This window comes from Octodon degus, unplaced genomic scaffold (genome assembly GCF_000260255.1).
Source record: "Octodon degus isolate 3935 unplaced genomic scaffold, OctDeg1.0 scaffold00011, whole genome shotgun sequence".
NCBI lineage: Eukaryota > Metazoa > Chordata > Mammalia > Rodentia > Octodontidae > Octodon > Octodon degus.
In genome coordinates this window covers 26,736,051-26,755,337 of record NW_004524587.1, presented here as the reverse complement: position 1 = coordinate 26,755,337, position 19,287 = coordinate 26,736,051, and the positions used below count along the sequence as shown (strand labels likewise).

Below are 19,287 nucleotides of genomic sequence, written 5' to 3'. Positions count from 1 at the left end.
GTGATGAAGGGGAGGCTCTTTCCCAAGATAAGTATAGCAGGGTCAAGGAGGATGAAGGAAAGGGCAGGCATGGGGTAAAGAAGGACATGGATAAGTCACCTGACTTGACTCAGGAATGTGTCATACCAGCTGCAGCTACTGCTGAGTGGGCTCTCACAGCCTTGGTGCTCCGTACCCATTACCTCATAATGAGATTTCTGGAGGCCTTGTGGAATACATTTATTATTCCCATATGACAAAAAGGGAAACTGAGTCTCTGGTAGGTTGGTGCCTTGCCCAGGATGGCTCAGCTACTAAGACACCTACAGTCCCCAGACCTGTAAGTCCACATGTCCTCCAGCACTCAGAGCTAAAGATCACATGGCACAGCTGAGACTCTCTGCCTCCACCCCTCCTCCAGGCTCCAGAAATGTCAGCTCAGGGTCCACAATGCAGAGGACCTCATAGGCCTGCTCCGCAAAGGCCCCCCGCTGGAGGAAGTGGAGTGAGTGACTGGGGAAGCCCTGGGGCAGAAGCTGGGGTGGGGGTGGGACCTCAAGGGGTGGGGGTCAGCAGAACTGGGCCTCAGTTTTGGGGAGGTAAGGGGGTGCTGCACCATGCAGGAAATGGGGCTCCAGGTAACTGTATTTAGCATTTGTCTTGTGCTGGTGTTCTGCGAGGGGCTTGTGTGCATATCACGTTTAGCCTTCTCATTTCATGAGGTAAACACTGTTACTATTCATAGTTATAGACAGAAGGAAGTAAAACCACAGAAAAGTAAATTTGTTCAGGGTGAAACTGACGAGAAGAGTCCAGGCCAGGGGGCTGGCCTAGAGAGCCTAGCCTGCAGCTGCATTCTGCAAACTACTGCCACCCTTGTCCCTGGGGTCTGCAGAGAAGAGCCTCACTACCCCTGCTCCAGTCCTGGGCAGGGCCAAGGAGACCAGGAGCCGGGGACTGGGGAAGGTCCTGCAATGGCAAGCAGAAACACCAAGCAACTCCCAGGTTTTGGAGGCAGATTTATTTACATCGAGGGGCACTGATTGGGATCATTTGTAAAATATCAGGCTCTGATCTCTGATGGTCTAAGGCTTATATGGGATAAGCAAGCCAGAAATACAGAGGCACAATGGCTTGTCAATTGGGGATGGGTCTTACAATATGCATCACAGTGACCAGCTGTTTCTAGGAGACAAGAGCAACTAGGACTGGAGCAGGAACTATCACCCAGGAAATTAAGAAACTGACATATCCTGGCTGGGGTGGAGGGGCCATCTCTGCTACAGTCCTGCTGTGTCTCCAGAGGCAGCCGCTGGGACAGTCTTAGGCAATCTTCCCCAGGGCATGGAGGTGGAGCGACAAAACACTATTGCCCTGGAGTGAGGTGGAAGGGTGCAGGCTGCCCCGGTGATCAGTTCTTGGTTCTTGCCCTTGAGCCTTTGGGAGAACCAGGACAGAATTAGAAGGCATCAAATATTCCTGCCCACATCAGTGCCACCACCAAGGCTGTCCCTCCCCTGTGCTCTCACCTGAAGCAGTGACCACCACTCCACCTGGTCAAACAGACATCTCCCTGCTCCCTGGCCCTCCCCACAACTAGCCCATCCTGAGTGGACTTAAATAGCTCCCAGAACCATCTCCTCTGTTCAGCCTCTTCACCCTCCTCCCAGTCCCAGCTGCCCTCATCTCCCACCTGGGTTCCCACCAGCTTTCTCACTGACTTCTCTCCACCACCTCCACCTGGCAGCCAGAACTGCATTTCTGCTACCTACATGATAAAGTTCTCCCTTCTCAAGATAAAGTTCAGATCCTACAGTCTTGTTTGGTCCAGAACCCTGCCTACACCCCTCATCAGTCTACATCTTACCCTGACACCCCCACTCTACCTCCAGTACAGACACATCAGGTCTGTTTTGGGTGCTCCTATGTGCTCTGCCACAGGGCCCTTGAACATGCTGTTCCTATTTTCAGAAAAACTCCTTCCCATGCCTCCTCTACCCCTTACCTGGTTTTTCTAGAAAACAACACAAATGTCAAGACAGTCTTTTCTGACCCCCACACTGGGTCAGCTGTCTCTGTAGTCATGGAGTTTATCGCAAGTCACCATTGTGTAGGTTGTAGCATAAAGGAATAGTCAAGGGTGAAGTATTACTGAATTTAGGCTACCTGGGTTCAAATCCAGGCTCACCTCTGAGCAAGCGCCTTTACCATTCTATGCCTCCGTGGACGGATCAGTAAGATGGGGATAATAATAATAACTCCTGCATCCTAGGATTGCTGTGAGGCTGAAATGTGGTCACAGTTGCAGAAGCCCCCAGGCCAATGAGAGGGAACCTTCAGAAGGCTGCATGCTGTAACTGCAATCCTGAACACATTTATTCATCAGAGTCCCAACACTGCAGTTGAACCCGAACACTGAGGTTTTAGTTTAGGAGAAACAGCTCATACAACTCATGGCGTCACCACAGAGAGGGCTCTGCGAGCTAGCTGGGGCTCATGTGCTACAGGTTCTCTAGCAGAGCCCTAGGCTGTGCTGGCTATGTCACACGCAGCTGTTGCCTTTAGTAACATGAACATTCATTATGGGAGTGATGCTGTGAGTGAAGTTAGGGCTATGAGTGTGTGGGGGGCTGGGGGAGACCCTGTCCCCACAGCACAGGACAGCAGACCCTTCTGTCTCAGCCTCTCAGGGAACCAGCTGGAAGATGAAGGCTGTCGACTCCTGGCGGAGGCTGCGTCTCATCTGCACATCACTGGGAAGCTGGAGTGAGTTGTTCCCTCATCTCTGGGTGACTCAGAGGGCCCCAGGGAGCCCCTGGTCCCTGCTAGCCCTGGTTCCCATGCCCACCATCAGTGGTGGTTATACCTACCCACTGACCGCCCTCCATTCTCTAGATCCCAGAGTTGACTTGACCATGCCTTGCCTCTGCCCCGCACTTCTCACAGTCCCAGCTCTGTGTCCCTCACATGTGGGGATTCACATCATGGCCTGTCACAGTTCATCCCTGAAGTGGGAGTGGGGGTGATACATTGGGCAGAATTGAGGTGTGGGGTGCATGGGTGGGGGTGTTAGAGTCACACATTGAAACAGGAAGTGGTATGTTAGGTGGGGGTACTGTTTGGGGGTGAAAGAGTAGATGTTGGGGTGCCAAGATGGAAATGAGGGGTGTTGGACTGCCGGGTATGTTGTGGTTCTTTGGGGAGGGGAGGCCTGGGTGGTGTTTGGATGGGGTGTGTTGGGCTGTTAGGATCACATTTGGGTTGGACTTAGGGGAGCACTGAGGTTGTGCAAATTTAGAGTCTTGGCTTCGTCTCTGTCACTTAGCTTTATGGGTCTGAAAATGGAATGGAATGTCTTGCAGCCTCAGTTTCTTCATTTGTAAAATGGGATTACATGGGCTACATATGTACAAAGTCTGTAATATGCAGGCTAATCCATCAGTGCTCAAAAGATGGTGGTTATTTTACAGTAAACTGAGGCTCGGGTGTGCAGGGTGGGGCTCAGTCTGTTCTTACAGCTCACACAGGAGAACTTGATTGGGGGAGGGATCATGTGCCTCTTAGCTCAGCCACCTGGTCCAGGAGTCTCTGGGAGTCGCAGGAGTGTCAGCCAGGAAGCTGTTGAGCCTGGAGGAAGGACAGGAGCCTACTGATGACCCCTCTCCCCTCCCCCCAGCCTCAGCAACAACGAGCTCTCTGCAGATGGGGTGCCCCACGTGCTAAGGGCTATGAACACGTGCAGGAGCCTGACAGAGCTGCACATCAGGTGGGTGCTTGGGGACCCAATGATTCCTACCCCAACCTAGAGCCCCGGGCTCTCGCTCCATCCCCTCCAAAGTCCCAGAAGTGCTTTCTGGCCCCAGGCCTTAGGGACACACCTCTAGAAAATATTACTGGCACCCTGCCTAGTCCCCATCCTATTATGAGCACCGGCTCCTCAGGAGAACTCCTGGGACTGGCAGGAGCCAGACGCTTGATGGGTTACACCCAGGAGCTGCTGCCGCCGAGCAGAAGGTTCAAGCCTCCAGCTCTGCCTGTGCTGGGACAAACTTTGTAGTATCCTTGGTCTGCCAGAGCTCCCTGGGGCCATGCTGGGGACTAGCTCCACTCAGCTTCCCCTGGCTGCTTACTGGTTTCCCCTGAAAGCAACAACACATGCATGGGTGACCAAGAGGCCCTGCCTAGGGTGGAGCCCGACTTTATTTCTGAGTCTCACTGTCTAGTATGAGGAGCTGGGGACGAGTGTGAATGGATGTCTGCACAGTGCCCCTTGTGTGGGAAGGCCCCTACTTAGAGGAGGAGCCTGCTTTACACACCTCAGAGGAGGAGAAACTGGCCTTGAAAGTGAGGTAGATTAGAGACGTCAGTTCACTTTACATGAAGATTCAGAAAAGACTCTCATGACACACCATTCATTTCTAGGAACTTAACCTACCCAAGCCATTGTGATGGTGTGAGCACGTATAGCCACAGGGCCGCTCACCGGGCTGGTTACAACAGGAAAGAAAATGCAAATACTGTGTGCATTTGACAGTAGGAGATTAGCTAAATAAGCTAAGTTTCTTTCAGAGAAAAGTAACCATGGAACCATAAAAAGATGACAACCTACATACACTTTTAATGTGAAAGGTTCACTATGGTATGTTAACTAAACAGAAAAGTTTGGATAACTGTATAGTAAACATTTTCAGACATACTCAGAGATAGATGGAACTGTAAGATCTGTTCCCTTCAACAATGATCAATTATTAATAATTATAACTTGCCGCCCTAACTTCCTATTTCTTGAGAGCTGTAAAAGAAAAATTTAAAAGAGAATCTGTCAAGTGCCATTTTTAAAGAAAAAGAGTAGTGTTAAAAAGCTAGAGATTTGCAGAGGCCACTCCAAAAGGTTAAGATCAATCTATGTGGGCCTATCAAGCTCCATGATGAATGTTTACATTTTTATTTATTTTTTCTCATAATTTTATTGAGAAATAAATAGCAATGAGACAGTTTCAAATCAAATTGGTAGGACAGTTCCAATAATTAACGCATTGCATACAGCCTTCCTAGTGGTTATTTGTTGCACAAGATGCAGACACGATATCCTATTTACAAACACTGTTAGAACAAATCTCTTTATTCCTTGAATTAAGACAATGTAGCTATATATCTATTCTAACCATTTACATTTTTAAAAGTATGACAATGGAAGACATTGCCCTGAATTCTCCACATAGTACTCCTCCTGTTTCCCACATACTCACCCCATCATTCTTGCCACATTCTGGAAGTCTTCCTTCATGAATGTCCCTGGGAGGAGTGAACATATACATACAGAACTCACCTGCCGCAACTGGCCGGTGGAAAAGCAGACTTGCGAAAGCATTACACCATGTCGTCGTCCACCTGCGTCAGCAGACCTGACACCAGGGCACTCTGGCTCTTCCCCAAAGTCAAAAATGGCCGTATAATCATTCTGAATTGTTCAGAACAGCAAAGCAGCCACAACATCACAACTGAAAATGCTCCCGTAAGAGGACTGCTGGAACCACTTCAGAAACTGGCAAGAGTGATGCGATATGTGTGTTTGAAGTAAAGGAGAATAACTTCAGGGGGATTCATGGCAATATCTCTCATTGTAATAATTTTTCAAAAAATTTTAAACATTTATCATATTTTTTCAACCCCACATCATACTCCAGCTACATGAAGGCCAGTACCCCAAGCACAGAGGGCTGGAAGCCCAAGAGAAGACTGGTGGCAGAGGCAGAAGGGTCTCCTTCTGAGGCCCAAACCAGGGAAAAGGCAGTAGTTAATCTGCTTTCCACAGACTTGCCTCAAATCGAGAGCTATTACGGCAATAGATGCATTTATGAAATCTGTGGCCAAAAGACCTCAGCTCTTGAAACCTCAGAGGAAATCAGAAGAAAATCAGAGGAAGTAGCCAGCTGGAAGGCTGGGGACAGGGGTTGGCTTCCGAGGAGTCCCTCAGCCCCAGGACCAAACCAGGGCACAGAGCAGCAGGGACAGTAACCTGCTTGGAACTTCTCTTCTCTCCACAGCCTATTGCAGAAAACAGTGGTCTTCACGTTTGCCCAGGAGACAGAGGAGCAGCAGGGGACCCAGGAAAGGTAGTGTCCCCCATCCTCCTGAACTTCCCTGGCTCGAGTCTCCTCCCTGACCTCACAGTTGGACAGTGAGGCTGACTTGGAGAACTTGATGAATTCCTGATTGGGTAGGAAGTGAGCAGAGTGTCCCACAGATGACATGCTGGGGTGGGGCTGGGATTGCCAGGGAATGATACTGGGGAGACGGAGGCCTGCAGTCTAACTGGGAAGATTTCCTAGGCTGGAGCCCTGCTGTTGGTCAGAACTTTTGGATACTTTAGGGGGTGTTTGCCTCCCCCAGAATCACCTCCTGGATTGTCCCAGCCCAGCACTTGGGCAGAGATGCAGGTCTTTGCTCCTTGATGTCCTCCCAAATCGCCTCTGTGGGGTCTGGACTTCGAAGGTCTGGCTGGGGGTGGGGTTGACCACCTGATGTCCATGGTGGTGATGAAATTAATGGTAACAGAAGCCAAGGATAACGGAGCATTTTCTGTGTGTGTGCACCAAACACTGAAATAAGACAATTCACGTGCGTATTACTCCTACTGTGGGGTGGGGTGACTTGTCCCATCACACACCAGGCCAAGTGGAAACCAAGATTGCACTGACTCCAGGCTGAGGAGTGGTTGCCTGGTGGCAGGCGATCTGGGGATGGACTTTGGGGACAGTGGCTAAGACACCTGCCGGAGGGCCTTCGTATGTGTCCCTGCAGGCCTGCTTTTCTCGACAACCTCACATCCTTGACAGCCTCTGAGCCACCCCGAGGGATCAGGTACCATGCTGGCCTGGCATGTGGGCTTCTGGCTTCCTCCCTTGCTTGTCCCCAAGCCTCAAGTCCCAAGTCCATATGTTCCTTAGGGTCACCATGACCTGCCATGTCTAGGAGCTGTGTGCTCCTTTCCGTGTAGCTCACCCCAGGTAGGTCAGCCCCTCTGGTCACCTTCCCTTGGCTCCCCAAGCCACAGCAGCAGTAGGGTGGAGGGGACACTGAAATAGAGGAGGGTAACCCTGCTGTTCTCACCTGGGGCCTCACCGAGGCTCAGCCTGGTCCCTACAGGCTTCCCACCCTCAATCCTCCCCTCTTCTCATTGTCTCTCTAGCTCTGTCACATTCCTCATGTCTTTCATAGATTTTCTCTCTGTTACCCTTACTCTTCTTGTCTGGCTTCCTGCCTCTTGTCTCTGACTCTCTCTGCCTGTATGTGGCATCTTATAGATGTGTACTTTGACCCCTCTTTGTCTGTCTGTCTGTCTGTCTGTCTGTCTGTCTGTCTGTCTGTCTGTCTGTCTGTCTGAATGTCAGACATTCCAAGGTCCCTCTTTCCCTGGAAGCCCAGCTCATTAGGTCTGGGGTGACAGGTGACTGTCACCTCTGTGCAGTGAGCAGGTGGTGCTGAGCCGTGGATCTGCCTTTCTGCAGGCTGACACATTGCGGCTTCCAGGCCAAGCACCTAGAGAAGCTCTGTAAAGCTCTGGAAGGAAACTGCCACCTCTCCCGCCTTGGTCACCTCGAGTGAGTGTCTACACTGTGGAAGGCAGCATGTAGGGTTGATCAAAGTTCCTCCATGTTTCACTTTGGGGTTCTTTGGTATTTTTGTGGAGATTGAATCCAGGGCCTTCATGCTGAGCTATATCCTCAGCCCTTTTTTATTTTGAAAAAAGGTCTGACTAAGTTAACCAGGCTGGGCTCAAACTTTCAATCCTACTCCCTCAACCTACCAGAGTGCTAGAATTCTATTTGATTTTTAGAAATTAGCTCAGGGGTTCTTTCTTTCCTGAAGTCAGAGAATCGTGAATGATTCTCTCATCAAATATATGTCTCCACCCTCTGAAGCCCACACTGGTCCCCTGAGAATCCATGAATTTTGCACAGGAGCCCAGAGGGCTTCCAGCCACCTGTGTGGGACAGGCCAAGACCTGTTTGGGTGGCCCAGGCTGTGTCCTGGCCTCAGGAGAAACCAGGAGGGCCAGGGCAAAGGAACTGCAACCACGCTGCTGCTGAGCCCACTTGGCCTCTGCTGACCTTCCCTCTCCATTTCAGCTTCTCGGGCAACGCTCTAAGGGATGAAGGGGCCGCGCTGCTGACCCAGCTGCTCCCAGGGCTGGGGCCCCTGCAGTCCTTGAAGTGAGTAGCCACCTGGCAAAGCCCCCGGGGCTGCCTTCTGCAGGATGAGAGGGAGTACTTTCCGTCCCCTTGTCCTCCCTGGGTTACACTACAGAGGCCATGAAAAGATACCTGCTCATCCCTGGGCCCACTCTCTTGACTGAGGCAGGTGACAGCTCCATCAAGGGCAGCAGCTGCCTGCTCAGATTAGAACAAGCCACAGCTCACGGCCTCCGGCCTCGTGGCTCGGTGGTCCCGCTTCAGCTTTCACTGCTCAGGCTGCGTCTCTCTCTGCAAGGCTTCCACAGTTGAGCAATCTGGCCCGTGTTAGGGGAGCGTAGGGCATTATGGGAAGCACTGTGGAAGCCTGGGGACGTAGTAGGTGATTGGTGGCCTTCTGGCTTTCAGGATCCAGGCAGGATTGTTTGATGGGCCTTGGGTTGGAGTCTCAGGGAGGCTTTAAGGGTAGAGGATACCCAGGCAGGTGTGCAAGGCTGCCGAGGGTCCTGCGCACCTGGGGAAGAGTAGGGAGTTGTTCAGCATGGGAGGGAGGCCATGGAAGGAGCTCAGGCACCCCAGACCTTGCCAGCAGCAGACCAGGGTTCCTGAGCCCTAAAAGATCCCAGGTATTCTTGGCTCCTGCAGCTTCCTTCTCCTCCCAAGGTTTTTTTTTTCGGCCAAAGCATGAGGAACTATGGTAAGAGGTGAGAGGTCCTAGATTTCAGGCCAGCTCTACTACCTTATTTACCATGTGACCTTGGGCAAGTTGTTGCCTCTCTAAACCTAGGATCTGTCTAAGGGATAGCTATAGGTGTGGTCACTGCTTGTGGAATAAGTGCTGCATCCTCAGGTTCTTCCTGCTCAGTGTCCCCAGGAAGCAGATGAGGAGAGGGTGTCACCTCTTACCCTGCTTGGGGCCTGCACTTGACTGGGAGGGACAGCCATGCAGATTGAGTTTACAGGCTCCCCCACCCCCATGTGGCCTTCTGAGCATGCAGGTGCTGGCTGCTTTGCTGGCTTTCAAACAGAGGCTCATGTTTCCATTTTGCACTGGGACTACCTCCTTTATCAGGTGGGGAGACAGACCAAGGGAACCACTGGGCTCTGTCACCAATGTGGCCAGTCACCTTGAGCCAACCCAACCTGTGTCTAGCCTGTTTCCTGGTTCCACTGTGAAGTTGGGAGGCTGCCCTCCGACTACCTGGAGCTCAGTGGTCCCAACTTGTGAATCAGGGACAGTCCCACCTGCCTAGTGCTCTGACACAACATGTGCCTGGGTGCTGGGTGCCTCCATCAGTGTCACCCCTGTGATCTCCAGCCTCAGTGAGAATGACTTATCTCTGGATGCCGTGTTCTGTTTGACCCAGTGCCTGTCCACCCTGCAGTGGGTTTGCCATCTGGAAGTCAGGTGAGTGCACCTCTGTCCAACCGTACCCCTCATGCCACAGGCCATCAAACCCTCTTGGGGCTCTCCTTTGCCATGTTACCATGTATCATCCCTTAGAACTCTGGACATCACCAGGTACAGTTGCCCACTGAATGAGTGACTACATGAAGGCCTCAGAGACACTCAAATGTTTCCACTTCACTACAGACAGAGTCTGTCAACTCCCTTGGGGACCCAGGGACCTGCCCTAATTGTATGATTGCTGGAGCTGATGAGCCTGGAGGGCAGACACCAGCCAGCCCAGCAGCCCCACATGAGGCACCTCCATGGCCTGCCTCCTCTTGGGGACAATCCCTGAGGGTCCCCAAGAGTGGAGATGCCATGGTAAATGGACCAGGCTTCACTCCTTCCCAGTTGTGGCAGCTTTGGACAGCAAGTCCTTGAGCTTGTTGTGCCTTGGTATTGATGTCTCTAAAATGGATCTAAGCATAATTTTTTCCCTTGTAGTTGTGGTGGGAGAAGGCAGTGAGTTAACAGTGGTGCTGCACTGCAGATACGCTTTGATAGATGTAGAGCGCTTAATGACTGATTATACGAGTCACTAACAAGCAGGCCACTTCCCAGCCCTCATGACCTGGCCAGGCCTGTCCTTTCTCAGATAGCTGCTTCCTCTTTGCTTCCAGCTTTGAGAGCCAGCACATCCTGCTGAGAGGTGACAAGACAGGCAGGTGAGGAGAGGGTGTTCTGGGAAGGGGGCATCTCTTCTTGCTATGGTCCACTAGGCCCAAGAGTAAAACATTTAGGGGTTCTGGCACACTGGAATTAATCGTGCATCCGCAGCTGCCCTGCCCCCCGCCCCCCATACACACACCACGTAAGTAGTAACCAGGGGCTTAAATCTGTCCTGGAGTACAGCGGTGCGCATGGAGGCGTGGGGGTAGCTGGCCCCTGCAGAGCTTGTGCGAGCACCTGCTGCTATGTGGGTGGAAGTGGGAGAGCAGTTAGGTGTCTGCTCTGCGGTGACTTCTGCCCACGCTGTTTGATGCGGATCGCTGCCCTTTTGCACTATGAGAATCACGCTTGAGAGCCAGCCAACTGTTGGTGCTCTCCAGAGAGAGAAACAAAGTTTCACATTTTCACGGTAAACAATGAACGGTGTGAGGCTCTTGCAGTTGCTCCCGTCTGCCCCCTAGTGGGCACAGATGTCCTGGTCTCACCTGGGAAGGTTGGGGAGGGGGGCAGAGCGAGGGCCCAGTGACACAGCTGGGCTGTCTAAAGTCAGGGGTGGCCCAAGGCCAGGTGGCCTTACTGCTCAGGCTGGGGTCTCTGTTTCTGGGGGTCCCTTAGAATCATGATGCCCTTGAGGTACTGGGAGGCAGGGGTCATGAATGCTATGTTGGTAGAATGGGTGGAAGGGCTCTGGTCTGACTCACCTGATCTAGCCAGGTGCTGCCATCCTGGACATGTGTAAGCTGCTGGCTTCCTGTCTTTGGCCTCAGTTTCCCCACCTGTACAATGGTGGGCTGAACTTGCATCTAGTGCCTAGATTCCAGGCCTGACTACCGAGCATGGGATCCAACGCAAATGCCTTGAACTTGCCTTCTGGCATGGTCTCTCCACTTCTAGGGCCAAGCTGGCTGGTGGGTCTTTGCCAGGACTCCCAGTGGGAGCTCAGTTTTTGGGATTCCATCAGCACTGCCTCCGCAGGAGCTTCTGGTATTTTCTCTCACTTCTTCTTTAGGGATAACCACTGTGGGGACAAGGGGTCAGGAAATGGGGCAGAGTCTGGGACACTAGGGATAGGGATTGGGACAAAGGGAAAAGAGAGAGTTTGATAAAAGTGAAAAGAAAGGAAAGGGGTGAGTACGAGGGACAGGGCTAGGGTTTGAGGCTGCCTGATGGGCCCAGGCGCTGTTTTCCCCCTAAACAGAGTCCATGTTTATCTGCAGCACACAGGGTAGCCCAGCTGTTCCTGTCTGGTCTGCCTCTGCTTCGGGACACCACTTTCTAGAAAGCAGATAGCTCCTATCTCCAAATATACAGTCAAGAAGAAGGAAAGTTGGGGTATAAGAGAAAGGCAGGCTGCTTTTGCGGGAGCACAGCCTGGGAATTAGGAGGTTCCCCAACTCTGCAGGGAGGGGCTGCAAGACTATGGCTGGGTCATGAAGTCCTCCCAGAGAACAGTCATGTTCAGCAGTGCTATAGGGCAGAGAGAGGAGGGAGAGAGTGCCCCGCAGGGTGTGGGAGGCAGGGGATGGTGTGCTGACCGCTGGAAGGAGCCCTCTCTGATCCCCTGCCTTCCCCATACCATCTCAGCCTCCAGGAGTGTCAGCTGGGGCCACCAAGCCTCATCCGCCTCTGCACAGCTCTGGAGGAATGGCCGGGGCCACTAGAAGTCCAGTAAGTGACAAGGCACAGCCCAAAGAACACCATCTGTCCCAGGTTCCTGGGGAGACTTCCGGGTTAAAAGCCTCAAGAGTCTGTCTTTGCCCCTTCCCACCAGACTCTGTTAGCCCTACCTGTGGGAGTCCCTGGGCCTATTAGGAGAGTGGGTATCTCCCAGTAGCAACCCCCCCAGGCACCATGGCCCTCCACTGGTCCTCCCTGTCCCAACCTTTAACTTACCAACACTTGCCCCTGAGCACCCATCTGTCCACATGTGGGCATGCTTAGGCTGCCTCTGTGCCCAGAGCTTGGTGTTTTTGTAGGCACTTCCCTGGGGTTCCCTCTCCCTGGGGCCTCCCCCTTCCCAGCCCCCACATACCCTAAAGACCTGGGCCATGGCCAAAGACTACATTCACAATCAAGGGTCTTGGCTCAGCCACCCATAAGCCAGGTGACTCTGGGTGAATAACTTTAACTCCCTGGTCCTCAATTCTCCCAAAGTGGAGAGTCATTTCCCTTTGCTTGTCACTTTTGTACTTTTATTGCAAAAATTGCCCTAAAATAAAGAACTCCAAGCCAAAGCCCACCTCTTGCAAAAGACCCCTTTCCCCTGCCTAACTAGCATTGTCTTGTCTGGGTGACCTTCTTGCCCACTAGCACATTGTATTCTCCATCGGGTTGATCATCCCTTATCTAAAATGCACAGAACCACAAAATGCTTTGGATAAGGGATTTCTTCAGCTTTTAGGATATTTACACATACATAATAAGACATGCTGGAGAGGGGGCCCAAGTCTAATCATGAAACCCAGGCGCAGTGGTGCATACCTGTAATCCCAGCTCTTGATAGGCTGAGACAGGAGGATCACTGTGAGTTTGAGACCATCCTGGGCTGCATAGCGAGACCTTGTCTCCAAAAATGAATAGATAGATGATAGATAGATAGATAGATAGATAGATAGATAGATAGATAGATAGACAAAACAAAAGCCCAAAATTCACTTATGTTCTGTATACAACACATGCACACCCCCCTGAAGGTCACTTAACCCACTGGCAGTCCCTCACATGCAGTCAGGAATTTTTCCCTTCTAGTGTCATGCCAGTGCTCAACAAGATCTTGATTTTCAAATTAAGGACGCTTAACATTTACTTGCAGTTCACACTTTCACTCATGTCATACCAAGTGTGTTTTTCCATTTGGCAACAGTGTTGCTCCTTGTTTTCTGGCTCCATCTCAAATGCCTTTCCACCCTGACCAACAAGACAATTGGTGCTAGCCCCGGTGTCCTGCCTATACTTTTCTCCATGTTTGGACATGCGTGGCTGGGAGGTGGGGGTTTCCCATTGTTTAATAGACTGAGGATCTAACCATGCAAGATCTCTCTGATCTTTAGATTTTTCTCAGGACTGTAGAACATGCTTTCCCTGAAGATCAAGCTATATGGACCCAATTTTTTCTTTTTTATGAGTCTCATGAAGTTGCTCAAGCTGACCTCAAACTTTAAACCCTTCTGCCTCAGCCTCCCAGGTAGCTGGTATTATAGGCATGTACTGCACCCAGCTCTGATTCTTTTTTTTTCAAGCTACCTTAGTAGTTTTGTTGAGAAGAACTGGAAACACTTTCCCGTTTTGTCAACGTCTTACGTTGCATTTGCCACAAGGAAGAAGCCAACCTCGATATGTGACTAACTTCACCTCTTCCACCCTCTGCACTAATGCCTGTTCTGTCTCCAATCCGCAGTTCCACCTGTGACCCCACACTGCAGTAAGGTCACATGTTCCTTACTCTCCTCTGGTGGCTTCCCATTCTTTGCTTTTCATGTCCTTCATGATTTCAAGGAGCCCTGGTCAGATGCTTTGCAAGCTGTCTCCTGGTTAGGGTTTGTCTGGTGTTTTTCTCTGGGTTAAAGTGGGTTATAAGGGCCGGTGAGATAGCTCAGCAGACTAAGCACCTGCTTAGGCAAACGCAGAGGCCAGGGTTAGATCTCTGGCACTGCATGCCACTCAGGCCCTGCCCTCGGGTGCACTGAGCTGGCAATGCAGTCCAGGTGTGGTGGTGCACACCTGTAATCCCAGCACTAGGGAAGCAGAAGACAGGAGGATCACTATGAGTCGAAGCTGCATAGTGAAATCCTGCACGCTAAATAAATTAATTAATTAATTAAAAAAATAAAGTGGGTTATAGTTTGGAGAACAACACTGCAAAGGCCAAGGGCCCCTCACAGCCCAGATTTTTTGGACTGTTCCCGGACAGTGACCTTGATCTCCTGCCAAGGCTGAGCTGAGATTCCCCACTGTAAAGTTACTTTTTCATTTAAACAGGACTTTTATTTTATTTTATTTTGTTTTTTAAACAGCACTTTTATTATGAAGACCTACGCATATATGAAAGTAGTGAGAATAGTATAAAGAACACTTGGGTGTCCTCAGCCTGCCTCAAAGGTTATTGCCGGGGCTGGTGAGATGGCTCAGTGGTCTAAAGCACCTACTTAGAACAAGCTTAGCAAAGCACAGGACCACGGTTCAATCCCCCAGCACCACATGCCAGCCAGCCCCTCCCCCTGGTGGGCTGAGCTGGCCACACACACACACACACACACACACAAATAAATAAATAAAATTTAAAAAAAAAAAAGAAAAAAAGGTTATTGCCCCATAACCCCAACACATACACGCATACATAGGTGCACACATGTGCGCATATGCACACACACACACATACACACACACTGTGAGGGCTTTTTATATAGTTTATTATTTTTAGTGTTAACAGTTGAATCCAGTGCCTTCATACTGAGCTGCATCTGCATCCTTTTTTTAAAATTTTTGAGACAGAGTCATTAAATCGCTTAATTGTCCAGGCTGGGCTTGACCTTGCAATCCTCCTGCCTCAGCCTGTGCGAGTGCTTGGATTTCAAGCTTGTACCACTGTGCCTGGCTACTCTAGTTATCTTGAAGCAATTCCCAGATACCTTATAATATTGTCTGTAAATATTTCAGGATGCATAGCAATAAGTGCTCTGTATTTTTTTTAACTTTTCAACAAATAATACACTGCATATATTCTTCTTAGTGGTTAATTGCTGTAGTGCTCTGTATTTTTAATATAACCACAAAATTATTAGCAGACCTAAAATATTAACAATGATTCCTTAAAATTATCAAGTATCCCATCAATATTTAATTGTCTCTGACTGTCTTGTGTGTGTTTTACAGAGGATACACTTGTGCACAGTGTGGGTGGGTGCCTGCCCCTGGTCCCCCGCCGGGCATTCAGGCTGCTCCCAGCAGCCCCACAGCAATGCTCCAAGAGCCCTTCCTACCATTAGGAAGCTACTGTATCTCATGCACTGGGCCAGGCCGAGGAGCACAAGGGTGACAGGATGCTGGTGAGCATAGCTCACCTCTGGCAGTGGGGGCTTGGTATGGAAAGCCTGCAGGCAGAGCTGGTGGTCTGAGCCCTTGTGGGGCTCGGCTGTGGTTAGGAGAAGTGGGGTAATGACTATGAAAGCATCCTGTCAACTGTCAAGTGCTGTGCCCACTCATTGTTATCAATAAGCTGCAAGCTACTTGATGCTGAAGTGCTGCTCTTGGCTCACCAGCCCCTGGCAGTTTGCCAGGGAGGCCAGGGAGGTGGCTCAGGTCAGCCACCACAGCTCCACTTCACCTCAGCTCTTCTTGGTGCACTGTGTGGGATGATGTAATGGGTAAAGTTTCCTTTTTTTTTTTTTTTTTTTTTTTAAGTGTGGAAACACTCTTTTTACCCAGAGTCCACAGCACTGTGTATTTGGGGTTGAGTGGGGAGCCCATGCTCTGTGAGGTGTTACAGAAAGACCATCCTTGCTGAAGAGCACAGGTCTGGCTATGTCTGAGGTCCTCACCCCAGCTTGGAGACTAGAAGGACAGAGCTGAACCTGCAGCTGGGCAGAGCTGCCACCACAGATCCCTGCTGCGAACCACAGGCTGTGCCTCCCACTCTAGCCTCCTGCAAATCAAGCCTGGGATCCTGCACCTCTCCTTCCCCAACCAACCAATGCAGATAGATGGTGGGGTGCTGGAAGCCACACACTATGGGGAAAGGGGTAGACTACAGGGGGCAAGGTGACAGGAAAGAAGGGCAGCAGAGGGCAGCAAAGGCAGGAGGAGACCACCCCCAGGCTCTGGGGGCAAGAAGGACCCCCTGACTCCCAGTATGGTGGCTGTGTATAAATCCCAGGTACTCAGAGAGAGCAGAGACCCAGGTACTCAGAGAGAGCAGGTGTCCAGTTTGCCTCTGTCTCCAGGGTTCTATTGAATTATCCAATGAGGGAAGAACTTGTGGGTTGGCTGTGATGGCCACATCCCTCCCATATTGAGTCTGTGCTTCACCAGGTCACCTCTCTGCATGAAAGAGGCATTTTATTGTTAGGTATTGAACCCAGGGCCTTCAAACTGAGTCACACCCTAGCCCCTTTTAAATTATAATTTATTTTATTTTATTTTTGAAATAGGATCTCTCTAGGTCAGTAAGTTGCCTAGATTGTGTTCAAACTTGCAAGTCTCCTGTCTCAATCCCCCAAAGGGCTGGAATTACAGGCTCATACCATCATGCCTGACTTCTTTTCTTTTTCTTTTTGTATTTTTAGGGAAGAGTCTACAGAGTGTTCAGGGTCTCACTACTAGATCAGACTTGTAGTGATCTGCCTGTTTACAGCCTCCCAAAAGCTGGGGTTTCAGGCACCCACCACCACACCCAGTCTCAATTTGCTGTCTTAGTGCACCCCCAGGGGGTGGGGCTGGCACAGCAGGCCCCAGTATTGAACCCTGGCCCCTGCGCCTGCTTGCAGGCACTTTAACCTGCTGAGCTATTTGGCCGGCCCATAGCTTCTTTTCTTAATGGATGAGTTCCATAGAGCACTAATCTCCATCAATAATTCTGCTCATCCATTTAGTTGGGGGAAAGTCTACTAGAACCCCTTGAAATTTATCACCTGTAGCAGTGTATTCAAGTCTCAGAGACATCCCACAGCACACAAAATGATTTCATTTAGCTGAACCCAGTCTTCTCCTGGTTCAGCTAATGCAAAGACCCGGGGCTGGGAGGGAGTGTTTCAGGCAACACTGGCTTGGTCCCATCTCCTGAAGTCTCTGGCTGTGAGGCTCTCCTCCCTGTTTTTCTGGAAGATTGCAGAAACAGCCCCATTCATGTAGCTGTTTTCTTTCACAGATTGTCCTGCAAGGCCCTGAGTGACCAGAGCCTGGAGACCCTGCTGCACTGCTTGCCCCGGATGCCCCAGCTAAGCCTGCTGCAGTAAGACTGCATGCATCCAGGCCCTGCCTCTGAGGCCCTTGCCCTGCTAAGCCTCTTTCCTCTTCCCTCCCTTTCTTCTGGACGCCCATCATCTTGTCTGGCATAAACAGGGACCTCAGTCTGCTTCCAGCTCTCTCCTAGTATTTTGTCAACCCCAGAGACAGTTACTTGTCCCCTCTGGGTCTCGGTTTCCTCAGCTGACCAATGGGATCAACATCTCCTAGCCCTTCTCTGCGGTTGGGCCTCACATAAGCCAGCTGCTCAAAATACCCTTAAGAATGGCACACACATGGCCAGCAGACTGTCATGGTTCCCTCCCAATGGAAAGGTCACTTACCCCTAAAAAGAGACTGCACAGATGTGGGTCATGTATATGTCACACACCATTTTTTAAAGGTCATCATCCAACTCTGTCAGAGGGAAGAATTCAAGCAGCATCCCCCTAAGTATTTAGAGCTCTCTTTTCTAATTTCAGCTCAGGCTGGTTAGAATTTAGAAAGGATTTACTTTAAATATTCTTCTAGCTGGGGAGGGGGGAAGCAGCTGCAACGGAGATGGAAAAATACAACAGGAAATTCAATCATAACATCAATAACAGCACCCCAAGTGCTAAGGCTGGGGCTGGTGGGTACCTGGCCTGGCTCACATCACCTCCAGGGTCTCGCTTCTCCTTAGGAAAGAGAGAGGGGATGTGACGCCATGCCAGAGGGGGCAGGTGCAGAACAGCTCACGTGCCAAGCCATGGCTCCCACCTTGCCTGCAGAGAACAGATCAGGAACGGCTCCCTTAATCACAAAATGAACACACAGGAAACCTCAGATCAGAGTGGGGTGTCTATGTGCCTCCATCACCTAGCATGAGCCCCAAGCTTCTGGTCTGTCCCTGGGAAGAGGTGGCCAGTCTCTGACCCTGGTGGGGGCTTCAGCTTGCATTACTCAGCCCAAGATGTGTGGGCATCTCTGTGGGTCAGGTGCTGTCCAGGGTGCTGGAGTCTTAGAGGACCGTCTCTCCTTGGCACACACCTTGGAGGGCAGGGGTGAGAACAAATGCAATGATTGCAGCCAATGGGAAGGCGTTTCTTCCACATAGTAGAGGAGCTGCCAGAGAGGAGATTTAGATAACAGCAGACACAGTCATGGACTCTCCTGAGGATAAATGCTCAGCTGTCTCTGGAGAAAAGGGAGCTGGTGCCTTGAAAAGAGCGGGGAACTGCATTCGGACACAGGGAACAGCCTACAGGAGGCTTCAAGTCACCTGAGTTTGGTGGGCCCCAGAAATGGCCGAGAGGCCATGGAGGCCAGAGCTCGGTGTCTAGAGTCCCAGGGGAGGAGGTAGAGAGACCAGGCCCGGGTATCATGAGCCTGACAGCCATGGCCAGGAGCTTGAGTCTTTGTCACAGGAAACTTGAAAGGCAGAGAAATGATTTGGATTTTTAAAGCTCAGTGTGACCTCTGCATAGAGGAGGGACTAGGAGACGAGTAGAAATGGGAAGGGGAGGAGCAGTGTGAGCCAGGGAAAGGGGAGGAGCTGATAGTTGGGATGGGGGAGGAGGGGTGGGCGTGACACACATCTCAGGAGGGCACTGCTGGGAGAAGCTGGTGGAGGCTCATAGCAGCACTGAGGTACCTCCAAGGCCAGTGTGGATCCACCTCATTTTCTCTAAGGGACAGTTTATAACTGAGAGTAACTATAGATATTTTTGATGCTATAACTAGGGACTGGGGGTGCTGCTCTTAGCCTTTAATGAGCAGAGGTCTGCACACTGCCAGATACTCAAGGGCACAGGATAGCCTCCCCTCACAGCAAAGAACGATCAAACTCCAAACTCCATGGCAGAGTCAAGAAGCTCTGCCCAGGGGACCAGCAGCTTCCCACTCTGTTGACAAGGCCTCACCCATCCAGTGAGCAGTTAGATGATAAAGAGCATGGGTAGCAGCCAGGCCATGTGCCTGTGAGGCATGAGCAAACCCTCATACATTGGACAGGAAGGCTTAGCATGACCAGTCCTCTTTCCAGATAAGGGGACTGAAGCTCTGTGACCTCTGTTC

The 19,287-nt window shown here is 50.9% G+C and overlaps 1 protein-coding gene across 6 annotated transcripts in view; it reads left to right on the top strand.

Moving 5' to 3' along the window:
* Positions 1–19,287, top strand: part of Nlrc5 (NLR family CARD domain containing 5) — a 73,125-nt gene that overhangs the window by 29,992 nt on the left and 23,846 nt on the right. For 5 of the 6 annotated variants that reach the window (XM_023709361.1, XM_023709363.1, XM_023709358.1 and 2 more), the window contains 12 exons: positions 401–484; positions 2,662–2,745; positions 3,656–3,745; positions 6,027–6,095; positions 6,784–6,843; positions 7,491–7,583; positions 8,112–8,195; positions 9,493–9,582; positions 10,245–10,289; positions 11,188–11,277; positions 11,878–11,961; positions 17,156–17,239. In XM_023709361.1, the coding sequence (XP_023565129.1) occupies positions 401–484; positions 2,662–2,745; positions 3,656–3,745; positions 6,027–6,095; positions 6,784–6,843; positions 7,491–7,583; positions 8,112–8,195; positions 9,493–9,582; positions 10,245–10,289; positions 11,188–11,277; positions 11,878–11,961; positions 17,156–17,239 (957 nt within the window). The remainder of the gene's footprint in view (positions 1–400; positions 485–2,661; positions 2,746–3,655; positions 3,746–6,026; positions 6,096–6,783; positions 6,844–7,490; positions 7,584–8,111; positions 8,196–9,492; positions 9,583–10,244; positions 10,290–11,187; positions 11,278–11,877; positions 11,962–17,155; positions 17,240–19,287) is intronic. The other variant, XM_023709362.1, reaches the window with a different exon arrangement.